The sequence below is a fragment of the Protomyctophum bolini genome (assembly GCF_963924005.1).
Source record: "Protomyctophum bolini genome assembly, chromosome: 7".
Lineage (NCBI taxonomy): Eukaryota > Metazoa > Chordata > Actinopteri > Myctophiformes > Myctophidae > Protomyctophum > Protomyctophum bolini.
In genome coordinates, this window is record NC_137868.1 from 27,403,525 (window position 1) to 27,426,162 (window position 22,638).

The 22,638-nt window shown below is 41.1% G+C and overlaps 1 protein-coding gene across 2 annotated transcripts in view; it reads left to right on the forward strand.

The window, feature by feature from the left end:
• deptor (DEP domain containing MTOR-interacting protein) overlaps positions 1-22,638 on the forward strand; it is a 36,114-nt gene that overhangs the window by 6,106 nt on the left and 7,370 nt on the right. For both annotated transcript variants that reach the window (XR_013964395.1, XM_080768674.1), the window contains exons 3-9: positions 759-937; positions 1,384-1,507; positions 9,780-9,961; positions 13,561-13,743; positions 15,560-15,697; positions 20,556-20,626; positions 21,670-21,774. Coding sequence is in view for 1 of the 2 variants with exons in the window: in XM_080768674.1 (XP_080624800.1) it covers positions 759-937; positions 1,384-1,507; positions 9,780-9,961; positions 13,561-13,743; positions 15,560-15,697; positions 20,556-20,626; positions 21,670-21,774 (982 nt within the window). In the remaining variant the exon portion in view is untranslated. The remainder of the gene's footprint in view (positions 1-758; positions 938-1,383; positions 1,508-9,779; positions 9,962-13,560; positions 13,744-15,559; positions 15,698-20,555; positions 20,627-21,669; positions 21,775-22,638) is intronic.

The window sequence follows — 22,638 nt, forward strand, 5'->3', positions numbered from 1 at the left end:
ACACCTATAGTACTGTATATGTACAGTATACGATTGACAATGTGTGTCTTCATGTCTTGTGACCAAGATTTCCTGCAGATAACCACCTACAGGAAACATTGGTGTGGGTTTGAGAAGAGATTATCTCAGCATTTAGGATATCCATAGAAGGCAGCATGACATGACATATCATAGTCATATGCAGTAGAGTAGTAGAGTAAGTAGACAGTATAGCACAGTTTTAATTAAGTGTTCAATTAAAAATCACACTCGTGATGATTTTTAAGGGGCGATCGTATCATCATACATCACATTCCGTGCTCAGCAAATCCAATCATCACATTGCATGCTACAAACACAAACATGGCTTATACACACAAACACACAAAGCTGTGCATAGAAGCGGCGCGTGCCCCTCAAAAATATTGAGATGTCTTTGTTTTTACAATTTTTTTTATATAAACAGACCGTATATAAAAATATATATTATCTAACTCATGTTGATTAGGTGATGTAATGGTGATGTAAAACAAACGGTGCCAACACAAACATTAAACGCCACAGTATAGAGACAATATGTGACGTAATGAGGCACATTATGACGTACATTTTCCCTTCATTGTCAATGGCGTTTACAAAACAAACATTGAACTAAAGACAAACATTAAACCTGTATATACAGTAGGAGGGGCTAGTGCCCCTCAAAAAACATGAATGTCATCTAATACTGAAGAACTGCGTAAGATAATAATACAATAAAAACAAATTGTGCTACCCAGGCTGCGTCTCCATGAGGGAAAGGTTATCAAAGATCGGCGCCACCATCTGAGAACCTACCCAAACTGCTTCGTGGCCAAAGAGCTCATTGATTGGCTCATGGAGCACAAGGAGGCATCGGACAGAGACACAGCCATTAAGATCATGCAGAGACTTCTAGACCAAAGCATCATTCACCACGGTGAGGCTGTGTTCTTGTATCACTTATACTTATACTTGATTCTCTCTCTCTTCTCTCTCTCTCTCTCTCGCTCTCTCTCGCTCTCTCTCTCTCCCTCCCCTCATCTCTCCCTGTCTCTCTCCAATCTAGATTTCATATAATATTGTGGTAAGAGAGAACAAGTACTAAGTGGCCGCCTCAAAAAGCTCCAAGCACATCCCCACTCCTTGAGCATTAATTCTAATTACATGATTGACAATAATAACCAATAACTTGTTCCTCTTCACTCTTTGTACAGTACGGTTTCAGATCGAGCAAGCAAGTAAGCAAGTGTGTGTGTGTGTGTGTGTGTGTGTGTGTGTGTGTGTGTGTGTGTGTGTGTGTGTGTGTGTGTGTGTTCAAGAGAGAGAGACTGTCTGTCTGGTGATCCTCTTTTTCACGTGTCTTTGTTTTCCTGTGTTCTTTAGTGTGTGATGAGCACCGAGAGTTCAGAGACATGAAGTTGTTCTATCGCTTCCGCAAGGACGACGGGACGTTCCCATTGGACAGCGAATCCAAGGTCTTCATGAGGGGGCAGAGGATCTATGAGAAGTAAGGACACGCATGCACGCCGGCATTCATGCACACACACACACACACACACACACACACACACACACACACACACACACACACACACACACACACACACACACACACACACTTCACTGACACTGTGACAAGGCATGGGAGCCATTTCTATTGTGTGTTTAATATGTACAGTATGTACTCATTGTACTGTACTTTGGAGATTAAGCAATGCTAGTCAGTAAATACTAGAGCACAAAGGGATATAACTACTATCAGTGTTCTTTTCACACAGTGATGTGTTGATCCACCTCAGCATATTTGCAAAAGGTCTACTTTAATTTCAGGGGTGTGGATTATTGCTGTTTGATGTACTGCCTCTGGGCAAACGCCAGTCCTCTTCTATGGTGAAACTACTGTTCCATGACAGGATAGAACTGCTGTTTGGTCTTATACTGCATGCTAATGGTGAATAACCTTGTTCAGAAAAATGTCCATTAACTACTTAAGACAGATACTTCATTCATTGTATGACAAATGGCAAAAGTAGCCCATCTACAGGCTCACAACACATTGCATCGTGGCACATTGTGAGCTTGTAGATTTACAGTATTTCCTGCATTTGAATTATAATTTAATTTAATGACATGCCCAACATCGGGACACCAGTTTGAAAGTGGAGAAACATGCAATTTGATTTGATTATGGTATAACGTCCCTGAAATTGCAGGTTAACTATTACATTGATAATTATTCTTATATCGACTGATCCAGAAAAGGACATGAAAACAAGTACAGTAGGGAGCTCTCAGTCATTGTAGGGAGCTCTCAGTGATTGGTGACTAATTTGTTGAATGGCAGGCTGTATCTAACCTGACGCTGCCAGATCCAAAAAGCTTGCTACACAAATTTGTTTCACAGCTTATTTGGATCTGGGATCGCGGAAGCAAATTCGATGACGGGGCTGTTCCTTTTTTTCAAGATACATGGTAGATGATTGGATGGGAGCGTCTGTCTATCACCGTGTGGGCGTGCAAACACAACCAATCATATCGACGTGTCTATATACCGTCACATCCGCATCCCGCCTTTAGCTCACGCTGATTGGTTCGGTACGAAGCAGATCTGACTCAGGGCTCAACTCCGTCAGAGATCCCAGATGAGTGTTGTGTTGGGGAATATGTTTCCGCAATACCGCCCTCATCTGGCAGCGTCAGGTTAGGCTGTATCAGGGGGTAGCGAACAGCACTAATGGTTCTGCTTTTGTTTGTCATCTGATTTGTTCCCATCATGGTGTTTTTTCACAGCAGCAGGAATAAGCCTAATTGTTTATGTAGAAAGAGAGACGTCATCTGTTCTGTTTAGTACATTTTAGTAATCTCCTGTTATGTAATGTAATGTTCTCATTTCCAACTTTTATCCTGTCTCCCGTCAATCGTTCTTCATCTTTCTTGTGCTCAGTGTCCTGGAACTCTTCTTTGTAGCAGGTTGACTTAGGAGGTTGTAGTTCCTTAGCTTATAGTATATTGTTCCATGCACTCTAGAAAATCTAGGAAGCACATGCAAACATAGTGGTGCACTTTACTCTGCCTCAGTCTGTAGCTGAAAGCATTCAAACACATAAACAAATTGGCCTCTAGTCCTACAGTAGTTTGACGTCAGTGAAATGACACACTCTGCCGGTAACTACCCATTGCAGTGTTTTCTCTCAGTTCCAGACTTCCAGTCAGATGCTGATGGATTCTCTCATCAGTGCAGAGAGTATTATGTATTATGAGCCCTAAACCGTGTTCCTAGTGTGGGTGTGTTTGTGTCAGCAATATTCTGCTGGCAATTTGCAAGTTTGACTGATTAGTCCCCATGACAGCCATATGGAACCAGCAATAAATATGACATCTCTCTACCACTTTATTTGGACAACCATGTCAACTGGATACGGTGCACTAACCAAAATATAAAATTGGAAAAATCCTTAAAAAGAAAAAGCCAGTATTCTTGTTGTTTGTATTCTGGTTGCTTTTTAATCCTGTATCACCAGCTGTACTGTTTCCACTGTTATTTTTTAAGTCCATAATTTATTGACCAGATAGCTCTGGTGGTTGGTTGGTTGGTTGCATACCCGGCAGGGCTTGACATTAAGGCTTGTCCGGGACAAGTAATACATCTTTCCGGACAAGTCCATCAAAACTGTAATTGTCCGTTAGACAAGTGACTTGGTTTCACTTTTTCTGTGATGCTCCTAGCAGACAACAATATTGTCTGGCATTTTTGTCTGGCTTTCCAAATAATCACCTTTCCAATATTGGTAATAGCTCTAGAATGTCTGTGATCTTATATACATTTAATGTATTCCAAATACACAGCAATCAATTGGTCCTATCCACGCACGGTTAGCAGACTTACCTTGTCGGCATTTAAACTTGTAGTACTGTGTTTGTCTAGTCAGATATTGTATCTATTCTGAATTAATTCCTATGACTAGGAGTCAGATATTGTGCTCTAGTTTCATATTCATTTGAAAGTTCTGGCTGAAAACGTGTTTTAAGTAAAATATCGCCACTTTTACACAAGGAAAACCTGGAATGAAAATATGAAACTTCCTTTGGGAACAGTTGATGTTTGGGAAGCACAAACGGGGCACACAATTGACAGGTGGTAATTGATCACATCACCTATTTTTATATGGCCCATACATTGGTGCTTCCTAAAGGAAGTTTTGATATGTTCAGTCCTGCACTCATTCCGGGGCCCTCGCCGGAGTGAACGTCGTCCATGTGCAGCTCGGGGAAAAGTAGAGATATTTTACTAAATATACGTTTTCTGCCAGAACTTTTAAATTAATATGAAACTAGTTCCCAAAACGTTTAAATGCCCGACAAGGTCAGTCTGTTGACCATGCACGGATAGAAACGATCTATGGCTGTGTATTTGGAATACATGAAATGTATGTTAGATCACAGACATTCTAGGGCTATTAATTAACTTAATGTAATAATTGAACTGGATCTTATAGAGTTGAATTGTAATACTCCTGCAATGCAAAACCTTGTGCTGAGACGGAAGCATCCCCCAGAATTCTGCCTGTGACATGGGCTCTGTCAACACTTGCATTTATTGAATTGATTTGGATGTAATCTTAACTGCCAGTAGACATATAGTTGGCTTGGTGCTTCTGAAATGAAGCCATGATGAGTTGTGGTTGCTTCCTGGATCTAAAATAAGAATGTGAACAAAACAGTTATTGTTAATAAACAGGTAAAACAGGTTTGTTACTCTAATAGATACATTGTGCAACAGTACACAGAAAAAAAGTATCCATTTGTAAATCACAGTGAAGCAGATACTGTACTGTATGAACATTGTTCATCTTAAATGATCAGCAGTCATAGACGGTTCACTGGTGTTTTATTTTAGAAATATTTAAGAATTTGTCTTTCTAGACCTTATAGTCTGGACTCCAATGTTTTGTATCTTATGTCATATCCGTACTTGGCTCTCCCTCAAAGCATGGAATGGCTTTTGATCTAAATATATAGTATACATAAACTATTTACACACACTACACATCAAACATCCATCACCACCAGAGACTTCCTGTACAGTATGTGTCAAAGACTCTTCCTGTGCCCTGAATAAAAATGGCATGCAAGGACACACACATACATTCACACACAACCCATACCAGATCTTTAATTATTAGAGTGCAGGCTGCATGAATGAGGTGACATAATAAGTTTGTCTGTATGTAATCATATATTGAGTCTGCACTATGCAGGTCCCTAAACTGCCTCCCCACATACACACACACCCACACGCTCTCTCTCTCTCTCTCTCTGATAAACAACTTACAGAGAATTTATATTTTTGTTTTTACAGCCGTTCCTTAGCAACAGAGGTTGGAGGACAATGTTTTACAACCTTTTATGATGAACTGTTGAAGGTGAAAAGATATTTTAAAGGTGTGTGTGTGTGTGTGTGTGTGTGTGTGTGTGTGTGTGTGTGTGTGTGTGTGTGTGTGTGTGTGTGTGTGTGTGTGTGTGTTTTCTTTAATGAATTATAATTTTTATGTTTGCAGAGAGTGGGCCATCACTAGCCTGGCTAATAAACCAGACTAATATCACACAACACTGTCCCGGGATTAGTAATCCGCCGGCAGGCAATTCTTTTTAGCCAACGGCTGATTCGGTCTGGTTTATTAGCCAGGCTAGGCCATCACCAAGGATTTTTTCTCTAGCATTAGACACAGCGGCACTACAGTTAATTCCTGCTTAAAAATGCTTAGCTTCCCTCCCTGCTTGCGATTAGGTTGTAATGTTTCCATATGTCGTTGCTGTCTGGTGGAAACCTTGTATGTCCAAAACCGTTTCATTCTTATCATTATTTTAAAATAATTTTAAAATAGTGAACATAGCAGATATATGCGTTACATCATAGCACAATTTATGAAAAAACATATTAATGCCCTATACATAAATATGGAGATACAAAGTTTCTGCCTGATGGCAACAATGTGCCAGCTGGAGAGTCATGGATAGTGCTTTGTATGTAAGACTAGTAAGTAACACTGCTTAAATGCTTCAAATCTTTTTTTTTTACCATATTCTACATTTCTCACTTACCAACTACTAGGTTATCTCAGTGGCATTCATCCTGTTGTAGTTTGTGTAATGTGTGCATACAGTAGATATCGTCTTAACTATTGGTGTGACCAGTACCCAACAAATTTAATAAAGTTTCATGTAGACATGTTATCCTGTTCGAAAAGATGCCTCAACCATCATACAGTATAGATTAAATTGGTGAGCTATGAGTGAGGTGGGTTTCAACCTTATGTTTTGCACATGCTATGCTTTAAATGTTACCAGTGGCCTTGTGGTTAGCGTGTCTCTGCCCTGGTACTTGGAGGTCAGGGAATTCCCGGTTGACTCATATCAAAGACTATAAATTGGTATACAGGAGATAGGCCTATGGTCCACATGGCTTGGCTTGGGGAGCATTGGTTGGATACATTGGATGAGGTATGGTCATGTTGGTTGTATGTATTGTGCGGTTGCCATAGGCAACCAGACTATAGTTATTGCCTGACTTTATTGTAGATAAACATTCCATTCCATCAACTTTTTATGTGGGTCAATACATCAGCATACATCAGCAACCACACTTTCAATTTTCCCAGAACTCTTAAGTCTTTGTAGATGTCTGAGGTTGTACAGTACAGTAAAAAACTAAAAAAGCAATTCCTTGGATCATGATGTAACTCCCATATATTTTCTTCATTACTGCTCCTACAGATTTTGTCCAAAACACACTCAAATCGGTACACGTTGTTTCTGGTGGCAATAGGCATGTGATCCAGATGTATTAGTCAGATTTTTCGTATTCCACTCCGATTGGCTAAGATCAACTTCCAAAATGTGTGGCCCTTGTGGGCCTCTCTAGAGCACACCTCCAATAGCCCTTTCACTTCTGTTCATAGGGAGGGCCACACACGCAACTACGCAGGTTGCACCATATTGCAGTTGTCTGTCAGTGCAAATTCTTATTTCCCACCACAGCTTCTTGTGTCCTGAAGGCTGTATCCCACGACTGGCATAGCGCTGGGTAGAAAACCCGACCTGGTGGAGAATCTGCACTCTGCAATTGCAACCCTTAGAATTGGGTTAATTTTTATTGTATGACTGGCCCTGTAGGTAGGGAATGAATCCCTTACCTAAAAAGTATTAGCCCTATGTTTATGTTATACCATTGCTTTATGGTATAACATGAATAAAGTGTCCACAAGCTCCTAAACCTACACCTACCTACGTAACCTACACATTTGTAGGTTACGTTACCAGGTTGACTGTGAATGTATACAGGACATATCTTGCCCTACATTAACCATATTAGCTGAAATGTGTTTACTTTACATGGCTGAATGACCTTACCACTCCTGAGTGTGTGTACACTTGATCACAGGATTTATTAAAAGCTGGGTGTAATTCTTTCCCCAGCCCTTGATGAATTTTAGGCTTGCAACAAATGTTGTGTCATGATCCTTTTTTGGGGAAGAATCTATAAAATGTATTAGTTATTAATGCAACTATGCATTCATTCTTAATACAACTACTGTATGTACAGTATAATAGATACAACCAGATGAGTGGTAATGGCAGCACTCCAAATCAAATGATATTTTTTTATTAATCCAACAATTAATGTTTACAAAAATTAATACAACAATTTGTTATAGTTCATAATACCATGTATTATAGTTCTTAATGCTATGTATTATAGTTAATACAACTATTATACAACTATTCTTACAATTAGCCTATGTATTATAGTTACCAATAAGACGCCTGAGGGCGAGATGCGTGCACACATCCACCTGCGTGACAGCAGACCGCTCGGCATGCCCAGGCCACCTGTTTTGAGTTTGAATCATTCGTATCAACTATAAAAGGACCCTTATGATGTATGTGAAGCAAGGATTTTAATCACAAAGCCATCATCATCAATCATGATTATATAGGATACACAAGATTTAATACCTTGACCTTTACTTTAACTGGGGACGTGGGAAGGGGGGGCATATTTACTGTCTCGGTCAATTGAAAAACCTGGTAGAGACTTTCCATTGCCAAGCAGTAAGCACTGATACCAAAGCCATGTGATGGGTATATCTCTACAGCCCTGAAGGGCAACATACGGTCCACTGAGTTTAATCACTGATTAGACTGACAAAACAGACCAGGTTTAATGTCAACTGAGATGGAGCTGTTTTTTTCTGTTAATTACACTCTGAACGTGTAAAGATTTAACAAGATATCTTGTTTGGAACTGCTTACTTTCTTAACTTTGCACCCACATGTGAGATGTATCTCTTCATGAACCCAGATTCACCCTACCCCTAATAATGTGATGTTATTCAAATTGGCTAGTATTGTCTGATTGATGATTACGGATTTCAGTCAAACTAAATTAATATGCCAAATATACACACGACACAATACTTGTAAAATCTCAATTTAGCTCTTTCAAGGAAGTGAAAAAGAGAGAAAACAAAACTACATTGGGACATTGTCTCTTCCTTATTAACAGTATTATGTGTTCAGACCTGACAGATGTTAATAAATGATCAAGAGCCAATGGCTCTGCTGAGGAAAACCAGTCATGAGGGTAGATTACATGTGCCAGGAGGACACAGCCTTTCGAAACTCTTAACTGTTAACTTATAACCCATAAAAGTACAAGCTTGAACATGCACAAGTAGGGTTAATTGTTTTATGTTTTGGACATGTACACGCTAGTGTCTGATTATTTAAAGACTGACTTATTGATGAGGATGACTCTGCTTTGTGTAGGTGTGTATGTGTGCATGCGGGCGGGTGTGTGCTTTTGTGATATCTAATGCCACCCAGCTGTGTTTAGTGACCTCGCCTCATATGGTCCCTGTTTGGCAGACCGGATGGACACACATGCTCCGTGAATAAAATGCATGTGCTGCTGTGAGTCTTCATGTGCTTGTATGAACATGAAAAAACGTAGTACGAGCAAATGTTTCATTAACTTCATAACACAGTCACATTCACATTCAGTCAAACGTGTGAGTCATTTTGTAGCTTAATGTTTATCCGGCACAGTGACATGGCTCATTTAACACAATATTGACCTTGGACGTCTTTTATATCAAAACCATGGGGTGCCTTGGACATGTATAGGCGTCTTTAGGTCTTTTTATTGATATAATCTTTTTTTATGTTTCTGCAATGTACTCCATGTATCTGCTGACACTCTAGCGCCATTATTTTTGGAAACCTTCCAAGTGTTAAAAATCTCCGGCAAAACCCCCTGAGTCCACAAAGTCATTGCTATGTCAGTGGAACACCAAGCAACTGTGTGAAATGTCAAAAGGATGTTGCATTTATACTCTTGGCTGACTTAATTAATACAGTTGTTCATGTTCACGCTCAACATTGATTATCCTTCGAGGCGTTCCAGAGGGTCCCTAACAAAATGAATTAATGTTGCATCAAAATCAGTTTGACCACAATAAACCTATGCAGTACATCAGCTATTTGAAAATAGTCGACATATAAGCTCACAACGTGTCGCAGCGTGACTTTGTTGTGAGCTTGTAGATGGACAAATAAATCACGAAAAATGTTTGAATATTTTTAAAACACAAATCTTGTATAAGGTTTCTTCAACATTCAAATACATAATTCATTTGGGGGTCCTTGACATTTGACGTTTGAGAACTACTGCTTTTCAACCTAATGTAAGAATGTGTCCGTCTGCTTTCTCCTCATAGGTTGATGATGATCACAGAGAACAGCCTATTGCAGAGCAGGGAGGAGGAGGGTGTCCCCTTTGAGCGGACAGTGGTTGCTTCAGAGTTCATCGATTGGCTTCTTCAGGAGGGTGAGATGGCAACCCGGGAGGAGGCGGAGCAACTGGGGCGAAGGCTACTGGAACACGGAATCATCCAGCATGGTGAGGGGAGCGGCTTACAAATTAGGACACTAGGAATGCATGTATTTCTTTACCGGTATGTTTTTTATAGTGTGATTTCAGTTAACCCATTAAAACCGGGAAAGCATGCTTTGTCATTTAGATTTTAGCGTTGGCTATTCAAAAATAGCAGATATACAATAGCCTGGCATGGCCAGACTAATATCACTGTGTAGATATTAGTCTGGAACTTCGGTGTGGGAGATTAATTTCCAAGGTACGGTTACAAACAGACTGCAACGTCACAGCAAAAAAAGGTCTGACTTTGAATAGTGGCTTCTGTAATTCAAATTGAGGAGTGCCAGACCTATCTCCCCAGGGATTCCTGTGGCAGATTAGTCTGGTTTCCAGGCTAAATATACAATGAAGCAACGTTTCGGTTTCGGTCCCTCCAGACCTTCCTCAGGTCCGGAGGGACCGAAACGTTGCTTCATTAAATAAGACAATACTCATGTGCCAAGCAAATACACAGTGTACCTTATTGCTTTCACCAAAGGAATTATTCAAAATAAATAATTACAGTAAATTAAAAAGAATGGCCCCTCAAATATCAGTCGATGAATTTATCATGGTTAAAATGGAGTTTGAATTTACAATCGGTTTGTATAGGAAGGGAGCGGGACAGCTAAAATGAATATCAAATATCTAAATATTGAATCAAGCAACTTAAAAACTGTCTAGGGTGTTCACATAATTATTATTGAAAGTAAAATATCCCTTTAATCTATTTTTCTAATGATTGATTTTCAAAATAGTAAGACACATGGACAATATAGGTTCATGCATGGCAATGTGATACAATTCAATGACGAGGACATTATTATATTTGAACACATTATGGACAAATAGAACACGTGTAGCCATATGGAATGAAAAAGTAATGAAACCCCTATTTCTATTTTTTCTTCTTAAAATTGCTAAATACCACACGGTAGTAATGAACATCTAGTATCTAGTATTCAGCAGATGGGGCTTTGGTAAGTAACTGAGACAAAATCAATTCAGGGAATGAATACTTGTAATTAACTAATTAATTAAACGTTGAGAGGGAATAATCAATAGAACAACAAGAGAGTTGTTACTTGAGCACACGGATGACAAGACTGAGGATACATTCTGTACTGCTGAGAGAGAGAGAGAGAGAGAGAGAGAGAGAGAGAGAGAGAGAGATGATAACCATGTGACCTAGCAGAAATTGAAAGAGTCTTCTTGTCCTCCACCTTTCTTGTCCCCTTCTGCTTGATCTGCCACCATGGTGGCACATCGGTTTAGCCTTCATCTCTGTCTCCTCCATCTCCATCCTGCCTGCCTGGTCGGACTGGCTTCAGTGACTAACTGACTGGGCAATATATCAATATTATATCCATTATACCAATATTGTGATATGAGACTAGATGATTAGTGTAGTAGTGTGCACTAGTGTGTCTGTTTTTTTGGATATCATAATATTGTGATATACTAAGTGTTGTCCTTTTCTGGTATTGAAAGCTTAATTTCACTAAAGTCATGTAATCTTCTAAACTTACTGGACTGTTCCATTATTTGCCTTCCCTTTAAACACATTGTAGTGGCTAATCAACACCATGAACAATAAAACTTAAAAGCCACTAAAAGCACCGGGCAGCGAATCTTACGCAGTTGGTAGGGAATAAGACCATTGTCCAGTCAGGGCAGCAACATTTGATGGTGTTTTTATTTTGCTTCTCCAGACAGACAGTACAAGATGTCATCATGTCACAGTGCTCTCCCTAACCTGCTGGTGAAAAACCATGGACCTTCCCAGTGCTCTCTGACTACCTGTGTGCTCACATAATTAAATAGCCTCAGCTGTGCCCCCAGAACTGCCCATCACCTTCAAAACAAAAGCATTAGCTGCAACAGAAATAATGGCTGTAAACAAACCAGTTAAGCAAAGCAAATTAAACTAAAAATAAGAAATGCATTACATATATAACAGAAATACTGAAATAGCAAATTACTGAATATAGCTCCCACACACACAGTTATTATATAGGCATTACTTAGTTTTATTTAACTAATTTTATGTAATTCTGGTTGTACTAATGGAGCATTGTGTCCCAAAAAGGAATGAAAACCACTTTCATTGGCATTTTAATTTGAGCAAGCGTCTATATTTTTGGAATGAAGTGGAAAGACTGGCAAAAGTTGTGAACTGAGAGGTGTATGGAAAACACAGGAGTTATGGATGTTATCCCAGCTGATCCAACTGACCATGATATTGACACCGTGTCCATTTTGCTCTTATATCATACTCAGGAGTTCCCCCCCCCTACCCCCCGAGTATGATGTAAGAGCAACATGGCCGCTGTGTGTGTGAATAATATGGTCAAATGAATACAGAGGGGGATGGACACATCGCATTACAGCTGAGGAAAGGGAGAGCAGAAAGAACACTCCCACGCCAGCATGCCTGCATTCCTCTTTTTTGCTGGGCAGAGGTCATGGCTACACATGTACACGACACACACACACACACACACACACACACACACACACACACACACACACACACACACACACACAGAACAATAGCTGGCAAGTCTGGATGGGTCCACATTGTGGTTGAATGTAGACCAGCAGAATGCCTGGAGCTTCACACTGGAGAAGCAGTGTGGTGGCATTTACCATACAGTATATCCACACCATATGTACCTCTGATGCACAGCACCTAGAGAGTCACACAGGTTCTATACTGCACATAATCCATAGTTAGCTAATTAGCATTAGGTAGTGCTGCTTTGTTCACCAAAAGGACAGTGAAGACATGGTATTGATATTTCCTGTAAATTGACTGTTATATTATTATTATTTTTATAGATATTTTGGGAGATTTTTATTGATAGATATACAGTAGACTGACTGAAATGGACGGTCACACGCAGCAAAGGTTGTCAGGATCGGGATTAGAACCCGCGACGCCCTGTCACACTTTTTTTCCCTTCTTTTTAATGCTTTGACTGGAAGTTGGCAACCTCCGAGAGACTTTGAGTAGATGTATTATTGTGTGCATTTTAGCTTACTGTCCATCACAAAGCAACATGTGTATTTACTACAGCTATAATATATGTAATTCTATTTAACCCCTGGGTTCTGTATTCCAAAAATATATAATACAATGACCACATGTTGCAATTGTCTGAGTAAAACGAATCAAATTTTAGCTTTTTTATTCTTACATAATACTTTATCACCATACAGTCATTTTTCAGGAAAGTGCATCTTTACTTTCCTCTTTTTATATCTCCTACTTGGAACAGATATAAGACAGAAGAATGCAGTCTTAGAATAAATAATTTAAAACATTTTTGTGGTGAAGTGATAAAAGGCAGTTTACAGCTGATCTGAGCTCAGTGCTCCGATAAGTATAGGTTACTTCAGTTCAGCACCGTGAAATAGTGTTAGTGATGTTTTTGGCTGGCTTATGGAGTCATTTTCTTCTTATTGCTTTTTTTGTATACCTCTTTCAATTCATTAATTTGTATTGCTTCATCGTTCTCTTCCTCCTTCCCTCCCTACCCCCAATCACCTTCTCTCCTCAAACCCCTCCTCTCTTTATCCAGTGACCAACAAACACCACTTTGTTGACGGAGCCCTGCTCTACCAGTTTCGGATGAACTTCCGTCGCAGGCGGCGATTAATTGAGCTGCTTACTGAGCGTGGCCGTAGCATCCCAGAAAACCACGACAGCCCCTTCTGTCTCCGCAAACAGAACTCTGACGGAGGCAACACTAGCTTCCTCTCAGGTATACAATTTAGACAGACTATAATCCAAGCCTGCAGACAAATATAGTCATGAGGGAACCTATAGGCACACACATGGACATGGTCACATAGACTGTGATTGGCAGACACAAGCACAGCATATGCATGCATGTGCACATTCAGCCACTTATAAACTCTTATGCACCTTGCAGATCTTTATGGAAACCGAATAGTTACATATTTTCACATAGCTCTGGTACATAGCTCTAATGCCTGTTGGGCTTTTTTGGTGGAAAAACTATCCCTTTCTGGCAAAAAAGTAAAATTTTGTGGTGGGGTGCTCAGAATAGGTCCACTAAGGAAAGTAGGCTTTCTAATTACACAAGCCGCCTTTGTATTGGTGAGTAGCGGAAACGTTTTTTATATTTACGCTGAGGCTGGTCTGAATTTCATGCGAGGGCTAGAAGCAAAGAGTGGCAGAGCCAAGGGAATTAGGGCTATGGACCAGAGCTAATTTACACATGACTTGGTCCTCTAAGCTTATCGTAAATACTGTACATGTGTGCACATTTTTAGAGCATATCTGTGGTCGTCATAATGGCATATCTAACAATAGATGCCAAAACAATGGGAACATTTCTTTTTTTATGTATTTTTATATCAAAAGTACATAAAAATAAAATCTTAATTATTTCCTTTTAACAAAAACGTGCTACGTGATGATGACGTGTCGAGGCCCTCATGAATATTATAAATTAATCTTGATTTCATTCACCTGTTTGATTCCCATTGTTGCACATTTTTTGATTACAGAACTACTCCATTCTTAATCTCATTTAAAATGACATCCAGTTTCCAGACAGTGTATTACTCATTTTAAACGTAATCAGCACGATGAAATATGTATCTGAAAACATTATATGTTAGAAATAAGCAACGTAGTAGCACACATGCTTTGGTGGCCATATGTCTCTCTTGTAAACAAACCATAGAGCTATAATATATCTAGAGAACAGATTGAGGAGCGACAGCCCCGCCCCGCTATTCACTTCAATGGAAGTTGCTCAGTGGCGTTTTGAAGGACCCGGAAGAACAACCAAATCTTCCGGATAGTACCCCTCGAGCGTCGATATGATTGGTCGGCTCCTATCATAGTACCCCTCGTGCTGTTCTTGTGGTACCTCTGCGTCTCGTCCTACGTCACACATTCATTCATACATTTTTACCTGGGCCCAGCCCGCCTGCAGTACCAGGTTTTGACCAATAGGGAGGTGACTTCAACGTTGTCCAGCCATTTTGGGGACATGGACTTGTGCGGATGGAACGCTCTGATTGGTTCAGAAACACATAGGCTTTCGTTTCAGACTGAAACTTAAAAATTAAATGACCGAAAAAGCCATTGCACCCCATCTTTAAGGCCATTCCACAGAATCCACACCAATGCAACTCTGCCCTTGGGGATAATGGTTGCATGTTGCAAGGAGTTGAACATAGTTTGACTCAATGTGGTTTGGACAGCTGACAGTCCTGTGTGGGCAGAGGTCACGCTTCTTTGGACAGTCCATCTGCCTATTAGTTTACTTATGCAGTGTTTGCTTTCAGGCTAGACTTACGTCCACACTAACCATAACCCACTGTTATATACTCCAGGAGAGAGCATGCTGAAGTAAGTGTGTGTGTGTGTGTGTGTGTGTGTGTGTGTGTGTGTGTGTGTGTGTGCGTGTGCGTGTGCGTGTGTGTGTGTGCGTGTGTTGTTAGGATAAGTTGTTATGATTATGTGTTGTTAGGATAAGTAGTTATGATTATGATTAATCTCTCCCCCCCCGCGTCTCTCCCTCATCATTCTGTCTCTACCAGTGAGCCCAACTAAGGAGATCAAACTGATAGTGGGAGTTCGCCGTAGCAGTATGAGTAGCAGTTGTGGTAGTAGTGGTTACTACAGTAGCAGTCCAACACTGAGCAGCAGTCCTCCTGTGCTCTGTAACCCCAAGTCTGGTAAGAACGAACAAACACACACACACACAGCGTGCGTGCATGCACACACACACACACACAAACACACACACACACACACACACACACACACACACACACACACACACACACACACACACACACACAGGATGGAGCATGCTGAACTGTGTGTGTGACCCTAATCCACTGAAGCCTATCTTAGTGTGCACAGATGAACACACAAATCATACACCGTCTTGGGTGAATTTACAGTGCCCCCAAATCACTGGCTATACAGACGGTGGACACACACATTCTAGATAAGATTATACCACTCTAGAAAGATAAACTCAGTTCTCGGCCATGCTGCACTTACTTCCATGAAGAGTGCCCTTGGCATTTCACTGTGCCCTGGGCCTCCAAGGTCTTTCCATATCTTGGATAATGTCACCCCCGGAGGTCATTCAGATTAGTCACTCACACGTGTGCTTCCATGCATGCATGTGTGTACGCACACAGCATAAATGCAATTTGCAACTGGCATTCTGACAGTGTCACACATTGTGGTATGTGTGCTGTTTGTGAAACAGAAAAGTACAGTATATGTCCTCATTGATGTTTTTATAAAATATGGAGCGTAGTGATTTTGAGTGATTGTGTTGGTCCTACGCTGTTGGGCCTATGCTTCAAAAACCCAAACATCCTTGGGTTTTTTAATATGAATTTAAGCTATGAATATTATCATGTTGTAAAATCGTAACAAGACGTCAGAAACAATATATATATAAATGGTAAAATACATAAATAAATGTATTTCTCATACATTTCTGGTGCGAGTGTTTGGGAGCTATCAAGATAGTGTTTAATAGTGTAGTGTAGTGAGAAGTTGTCAAAGAACACATTTATGTAGAAAGGGTATTGTGAAAAGAAATGTGCATTTGGTTACATTTGTACTGTATACTCTCAGAGTTACAAATGGATTACCCCCCCCCCCCCAGTGTTGTTATTGTGTCGACCAGAAGCAGAAACCACTGCTTGCTGGAGTTCTCCTCATTTTCCTCGCATAGCCTCGTTTGAAATTCCACTGGTAATGATTTCCTCACGGTGTTATTTTGAGGGGTGCACACTGCTCAGAGCCCTGACGTCACATCATTTGGAGCGACGCCTACGCGGAAGGGTTGACTCCCACTTTTAGGCCAGTGCAGCCCATGTGTAAATCCAGGCTTTCATTTGGAGCGCAGACGAAATGAAAGCCTGGCTATCGAGGCTACAAATGGATGAATGAGCACTGAGAATTTTACTGTGTTTTCACTATAAATGACTTGATGGAATTACACTGTAGAGTTAGGGTTTTAGAAAAAAGCACTTCTTTCATTAAAGACAGGAATGTAAATAGACTAACAGTCAGCTATTTACAAATAATACGTGCACACACACACACACACACACACCAGGGCTGCCAACATTGGACTGTGATAAATCCAGGAGATCTTTTTGGGGGGTGGTGAACACTCCCCAAGGCAAGCGGGGGGTCTGGGGATCCTCCTCCAGAAACGTTTTAACAGTAGATGGAATTTCCTGTGTTCTGGTAAATCTTTGGAGTTTACTAGCCTACTTTTATCAGGCTTGCTTTACTAGCATTGGATAACGATGGGTACAGTTTCAGCCATTAAAACACAAAGAGTAGGCCTACATAAATGTATTTGATGACTGAAGCAATGTAAGATCTTTAACCATTCATTTTTTAAGTGAACATCTCTGTATGTTTGCATGCACTGGGGGTCTTGGGGTCCTCCCCCAGAAAACATAGTAGATTCCTGTAAGTTCCTGTGTTCTGGTGAATTTTGGAAGTTTGATACCAAATCCAGGATAAAGGACAATGCAGGAGATGTGGTCGAAATGTGGGAGACTCCTGTAGGACTCAGGAGTGTTGGCACCCATGACACCTCTCTCTCTCTCTCTCTCTCTCTCTCTCTCTCTCTCTCTCTCTGCCGCAAATCATCTATTACCCAAAGATTACAGTCAGACGGATGAAGTGGGGGAGGGAAGGAGAAGAGATGAACGTGAGATGAAGGGGAAATACAGACTGTGTGTGTGTGTGTGTGTGTGTGTGTGTGTGTGTGTGTGTGTGTGTGTGTGTGTGTGTGTGTGTGTGTGTGTGTGTGTGTGCGTGCGCCAGAGTAACCGGCAGGAAGACGTATACCCGTGGGGACAGACAGGGACTAATGCCAGCAGGCAGGCTTCTCTCTCACACACATACGCCTCCTGACTGTAACCAATCACAGGCCTTGGCTTGGACAGCACCATGGTAATCCAGCTGAGTTCTGAACTATGAGCAGTACGAGACAGAATGCTGGAGGCAGAAGCAGTCACACACGCTTACACACACACACACACACACACACACACACAAACACACTTGATATTCCGTAGATCAGTGTTTCCCAAACAATGGGAAGACCCATTTTTATTGCCTTTGTACATTTCCTACATTTTTTTATCATTATTATTTTTGAATACATTTTTATTTCATACATGAAAATTTCACTTCATTTTGAGCTTGTAGATAAAATGACTGTGTGTAATTCTCACTCACGCAAATCAAAACTGTGTGACGGTTTCACCGTATCTTCCATGAAGGGGAAGGACAGAAGATTTCTACCACAGTATTTGACTAAAGCGAGAGACGCAGAGCTCTACGTAGTATGTTCTGTTGGCCTTTTCAGAAAGGGAAGGGGCCCCATGTCTTTGCCCCTCCAATGGGGCTTGTTTTCTTAGTGTTCATGAAAGGCACTTAAAATAGAGAGAGTAGAGGAAGAGGGGGAGAAGGAGGTGTCGAAGGCCCCCTGTATAATATAATAGATGAAGCCTCTTGTTCCTGTGCTATAGGAGCATGACCAGGTTCACTGCACTTTACCTGACCTCATGTGGTAAACAGAGACCGTAACTCAATGATTCATAATTTTTGAATAGTTAAGCCACAATATTTCTAAATTGAACAAGAATCACATCATAGCAGTAGTCCTCTACATTTCACAGCTTCCACCTGGCTGACTGTTGAACAAGGCCTGACCACAGCCTATCATCAGCCTGGCCGTGGACATTTGTGTTCCTCATGGACCTCCAGTTTCCAGTACCTTTCTGTGGACTATGTTGTTGAACTTGACACTCAAATCAACGTTGAGTTGCAGGTTTACAGGTGTAAAACAGTGGGTTAAATTAGTTTTTGGGCAAGCTCCATCATTTTTTGTTGACAATGACGGGAAAATGTATGTCATCTTGTCCCTAACACAAGGGGAAGAAATGGATAAATTAAAACAATTTATCTACAAATGTGCACCTATATCTGGTGTGGTAAATACCTGAGGTAAGACATAAAGTGAGTGAGCATAGCAGCAGATGTATGGACGTTTGTAACATTCATAAGGTGCCGTGTCAGTGTGTGTCGACCGTGTAGTCCACATAAGGTCACTGGTATGATATAATCCACAGGTTGGTACATGAGTAAGGGCAAACAAGTCCAAATCACTGTCCCTGGTACAATCCACAGATAGGTCCATGAGGATGAGCAAATGGTCCAAGTCCAGACAGGCCGTGACACTTTGCACCTTAAGTTACTCAAACTAGTTTGAAAGTATTTAATTCTCTCTTGTTAAATAACAAGTGCTGAACTGACAAAGACCATCTGGGCTCAGCAATTGGGGAAACAAGCAACACATTCAACACATTCACACAGTCAAGCCTTGCATTCTGTTGGCAAACTGAATGAGATATGGAGATGTTTATTTCTGAGAAGGCCTATTTTTAGTCTCTTAAAATGACACGATGATACACAGTGCACTGTGTGCAGTGTTGTGAACATGTGTTCACCGTGATGGTGTGAGAGGTTCCATTACTTTGATAGGTCAGCTAGCACTCTTTGAAAAGAGTCTTGTGTACTCCCTATCTTTGGTTAAGGTGCTGTTAGATTAATTTTACAGATGGAATTCCTTTACATCAGATTAGATCAGAGTTTCATAGAGATTATGGAACTGAATGGATCAAATGGATAAAGCTCTCTCTTGCCCTCCGTCTCTCTCTATCTCTCTCTCTCTCTCTCTCTCTCTGTCTCTTTCTCTCTCTCTCTCTCTCTCTCTCTCTCTCTCTCTCTCTCTCTCTCAGTCTCTCTCTCTCTCTAATAATTCTGTCCCAGAAGCTGCCTTTTTTCTATCATGACACATAACATACATACACTGCTTAGTGTGGAATGCATTGCTTAGCGGGCCAGCTAGGGCCAAAGTGTATGTGTTTTGGTAAAGCTCAGGATTTCCCCTGATTCTAGAGCTGAATGAAACACTATCTAAGTACATTTTTGGATGTAGCTAAAATTTAAATATAAGTAGTGCTTTAGCTTACAGGTATCTTGTATGTCTACGCTTAAGGTTAGTTTCCTCACATGTATCCACTATTATTTGAAACATTCTTAGGCAGTTTTTCAGTGGCAGATGAGTGTGTGATTTTATTTATAAACATTATAGTATCTCACCAGAAACATTTGGATGCTGAACTCTTGTATACAGATTTCCATTCATGTTATGCACTGTATATCATCTCAAATAAGAATGTAAGGGGTTAGGCTAGGACAAAGTTGAATGGAGAAATGACTTGGGGAAGTTGGAGGAGGGGTGTCTCTGCTGTGTCAGGAAGCAGTGTGCCTCCACTGCCTCCAGGCACTCTGTTAACATGTGACGCACACACACACACACACACACACACACACACACACACACACACACACACATGCATTGGTGTCAGTAATAAATGTGTATCTGCACTCGCTTGTGTGTGTGTCATACTAATATATGTGTACAGTTAAAACCTTTGACCCTGTATTGTATTTGTGTGTATTTTTTCATTGCAGTCTTGAAGAGACAAGTGAGTCCAGAGGAGCTTCAGACACCAGGAGGACCCTTCATAAAGAAGACATTCACAGTATGACACACACACACGAACGAACGCACACTAGTGCTAGTGCGAGCACACAAGCACGCTCGCACACACACACTCACACTCGCTCTCTCTCTAACCCTGTCCTGGTCTGACAAAGCCTGCTTTAATACATACTCACTATTCATTTGTGTATGAGGCAAGACGCCACACTGTCACACACTGTCACATGCAGATACATAGATCTCGTGAGGGCACACACACACACACACACACACACACACACACGACAATTATTTGGCCATGTAGCTGCTCTAAATGGGCAATTATATTAAAATGAGTATGGGTGCGGTAAGAGTTACAGCTACAGATTGGCTACGGCATAAGGCCAGGCAGTTTTATTTGTATAGCACATTTCAACAAGGCAATTCAATGTTCTTTACACAGAACATCAAGCAAAGGACACACAATTATACAATGACATTAGGAGGAAAATAGCATTCAGTTACAGTGCAGAAGAAAAATAAAAGAAAAAAATGACTGAAATTAAAAGAAGAGAAAGAACTAAAATCAAAGGCAGCGTCAAGCAGAATGCTCTAGTTGTGTTTTAAAAGAAATTAGAGTGGTGGCAGACCACTCATTTTCAGGGAGTTTGTTCCAGTTAGTACGGACAGTTCTGTCCGTCATGTGGGACAACCAAGGCATGGATGCATGTGGAATGACAACTAATAACAGATTCATAAAAAATAAAAGAAATCACCTTTGACCTCAACAAATAGCATAAGTAGCGATCTTAGAGTATATAATATATACTCGCCTCATGCTTTTGAGCAACTTAATGCAAGTGGATGGGTAGCGATATGCTATGGAGGCTGCTGGGGAAACTGGACGATTAGCATGATTGATTAGTATTAATGATTAGCATGAATCATTTTACATCGGTTGACAGTAGAATACTGAGTATTCTGATGGGCAGAACCGCTGCTAACACTTAGTCCAGGTTCTCCAGAAGATGCATGCCAGATACGTGTACATCTAAGATAGTGCTCGGATGCTAACAGACTTGATGTGTTGTTGTTCAACCCCAGATCTTAGGCGACGCCGTGGGCTGGGGCTTTGTGGTGCGAGGCAGCAAACCCTGTCACATCCAGGCCGTGGACCCCAGCGGGCCTGCTGCAGCTGCAGGGATGAAGGTAGGATGGGCACTACAGTGATAACAGGAATATTAAACTGTGTCACATGCCACGAATGACCTTGAGCACAACAGTCCTGCTGCGGCTGCAACCAGCTTCAAGGAATTAGAGGAAGGGGGCAGGACAGAGTAGGAGGTGCAGGAGAGAGTAGGTGTACGGGAAAGTACTCCTATTTTCCTCCTAATCTCTCCACTTCCCAATCTCTCTCCTCCTGCGACTGGGATCTGGAGTAAGATGTAAAGAGGGCAGTGAGTCTAAGACGGGTGAAAAAGGGTTAGTAAATGTTGCCATATCTAAACTCCACTACAAATAAGTGAGGTTGAGGGAGGGAGGGAAAGAACGGAGGAAACGGGAACATGGAGAGTAGGGACAAGGAGGGAGAGAGGAAATTAAGTTAATGGTATGATTGATGAAGGGATAGAGGTACAAAGAGGAGGAGGTACACACTAGTGGTCCTGCAGCTGGCATGAAGGTATGCACACACACACACACACACACACACACACACACACACACACACACACACACACACACACTGGCAGCAAGGAATGCTGGGAATGCAGAGCATAGCGGTGCCTACTGCCTAGCCTATCCACAACATGGAAGGGGAAGGGAGAGAGGACGGTTTGAAGTGACAAAAACAGGCACGGGGAACCAGACGCAGGGCTTGTGAGAGACTAAATTAAGTCAGAAATAAAAAGCATCAAATTATCAGTGTCTTTTTTCCTCCAACAGTTATACAGATACTTTACGAGAGTCATACTTATGAAAGACGTTCATGTTTCTTAAACTCATGCACTTTCAAATGCATCAGCAGGCTTTGAGTGGGGTTTATGAGAACATACAGTAACAGAACTGGCTAAT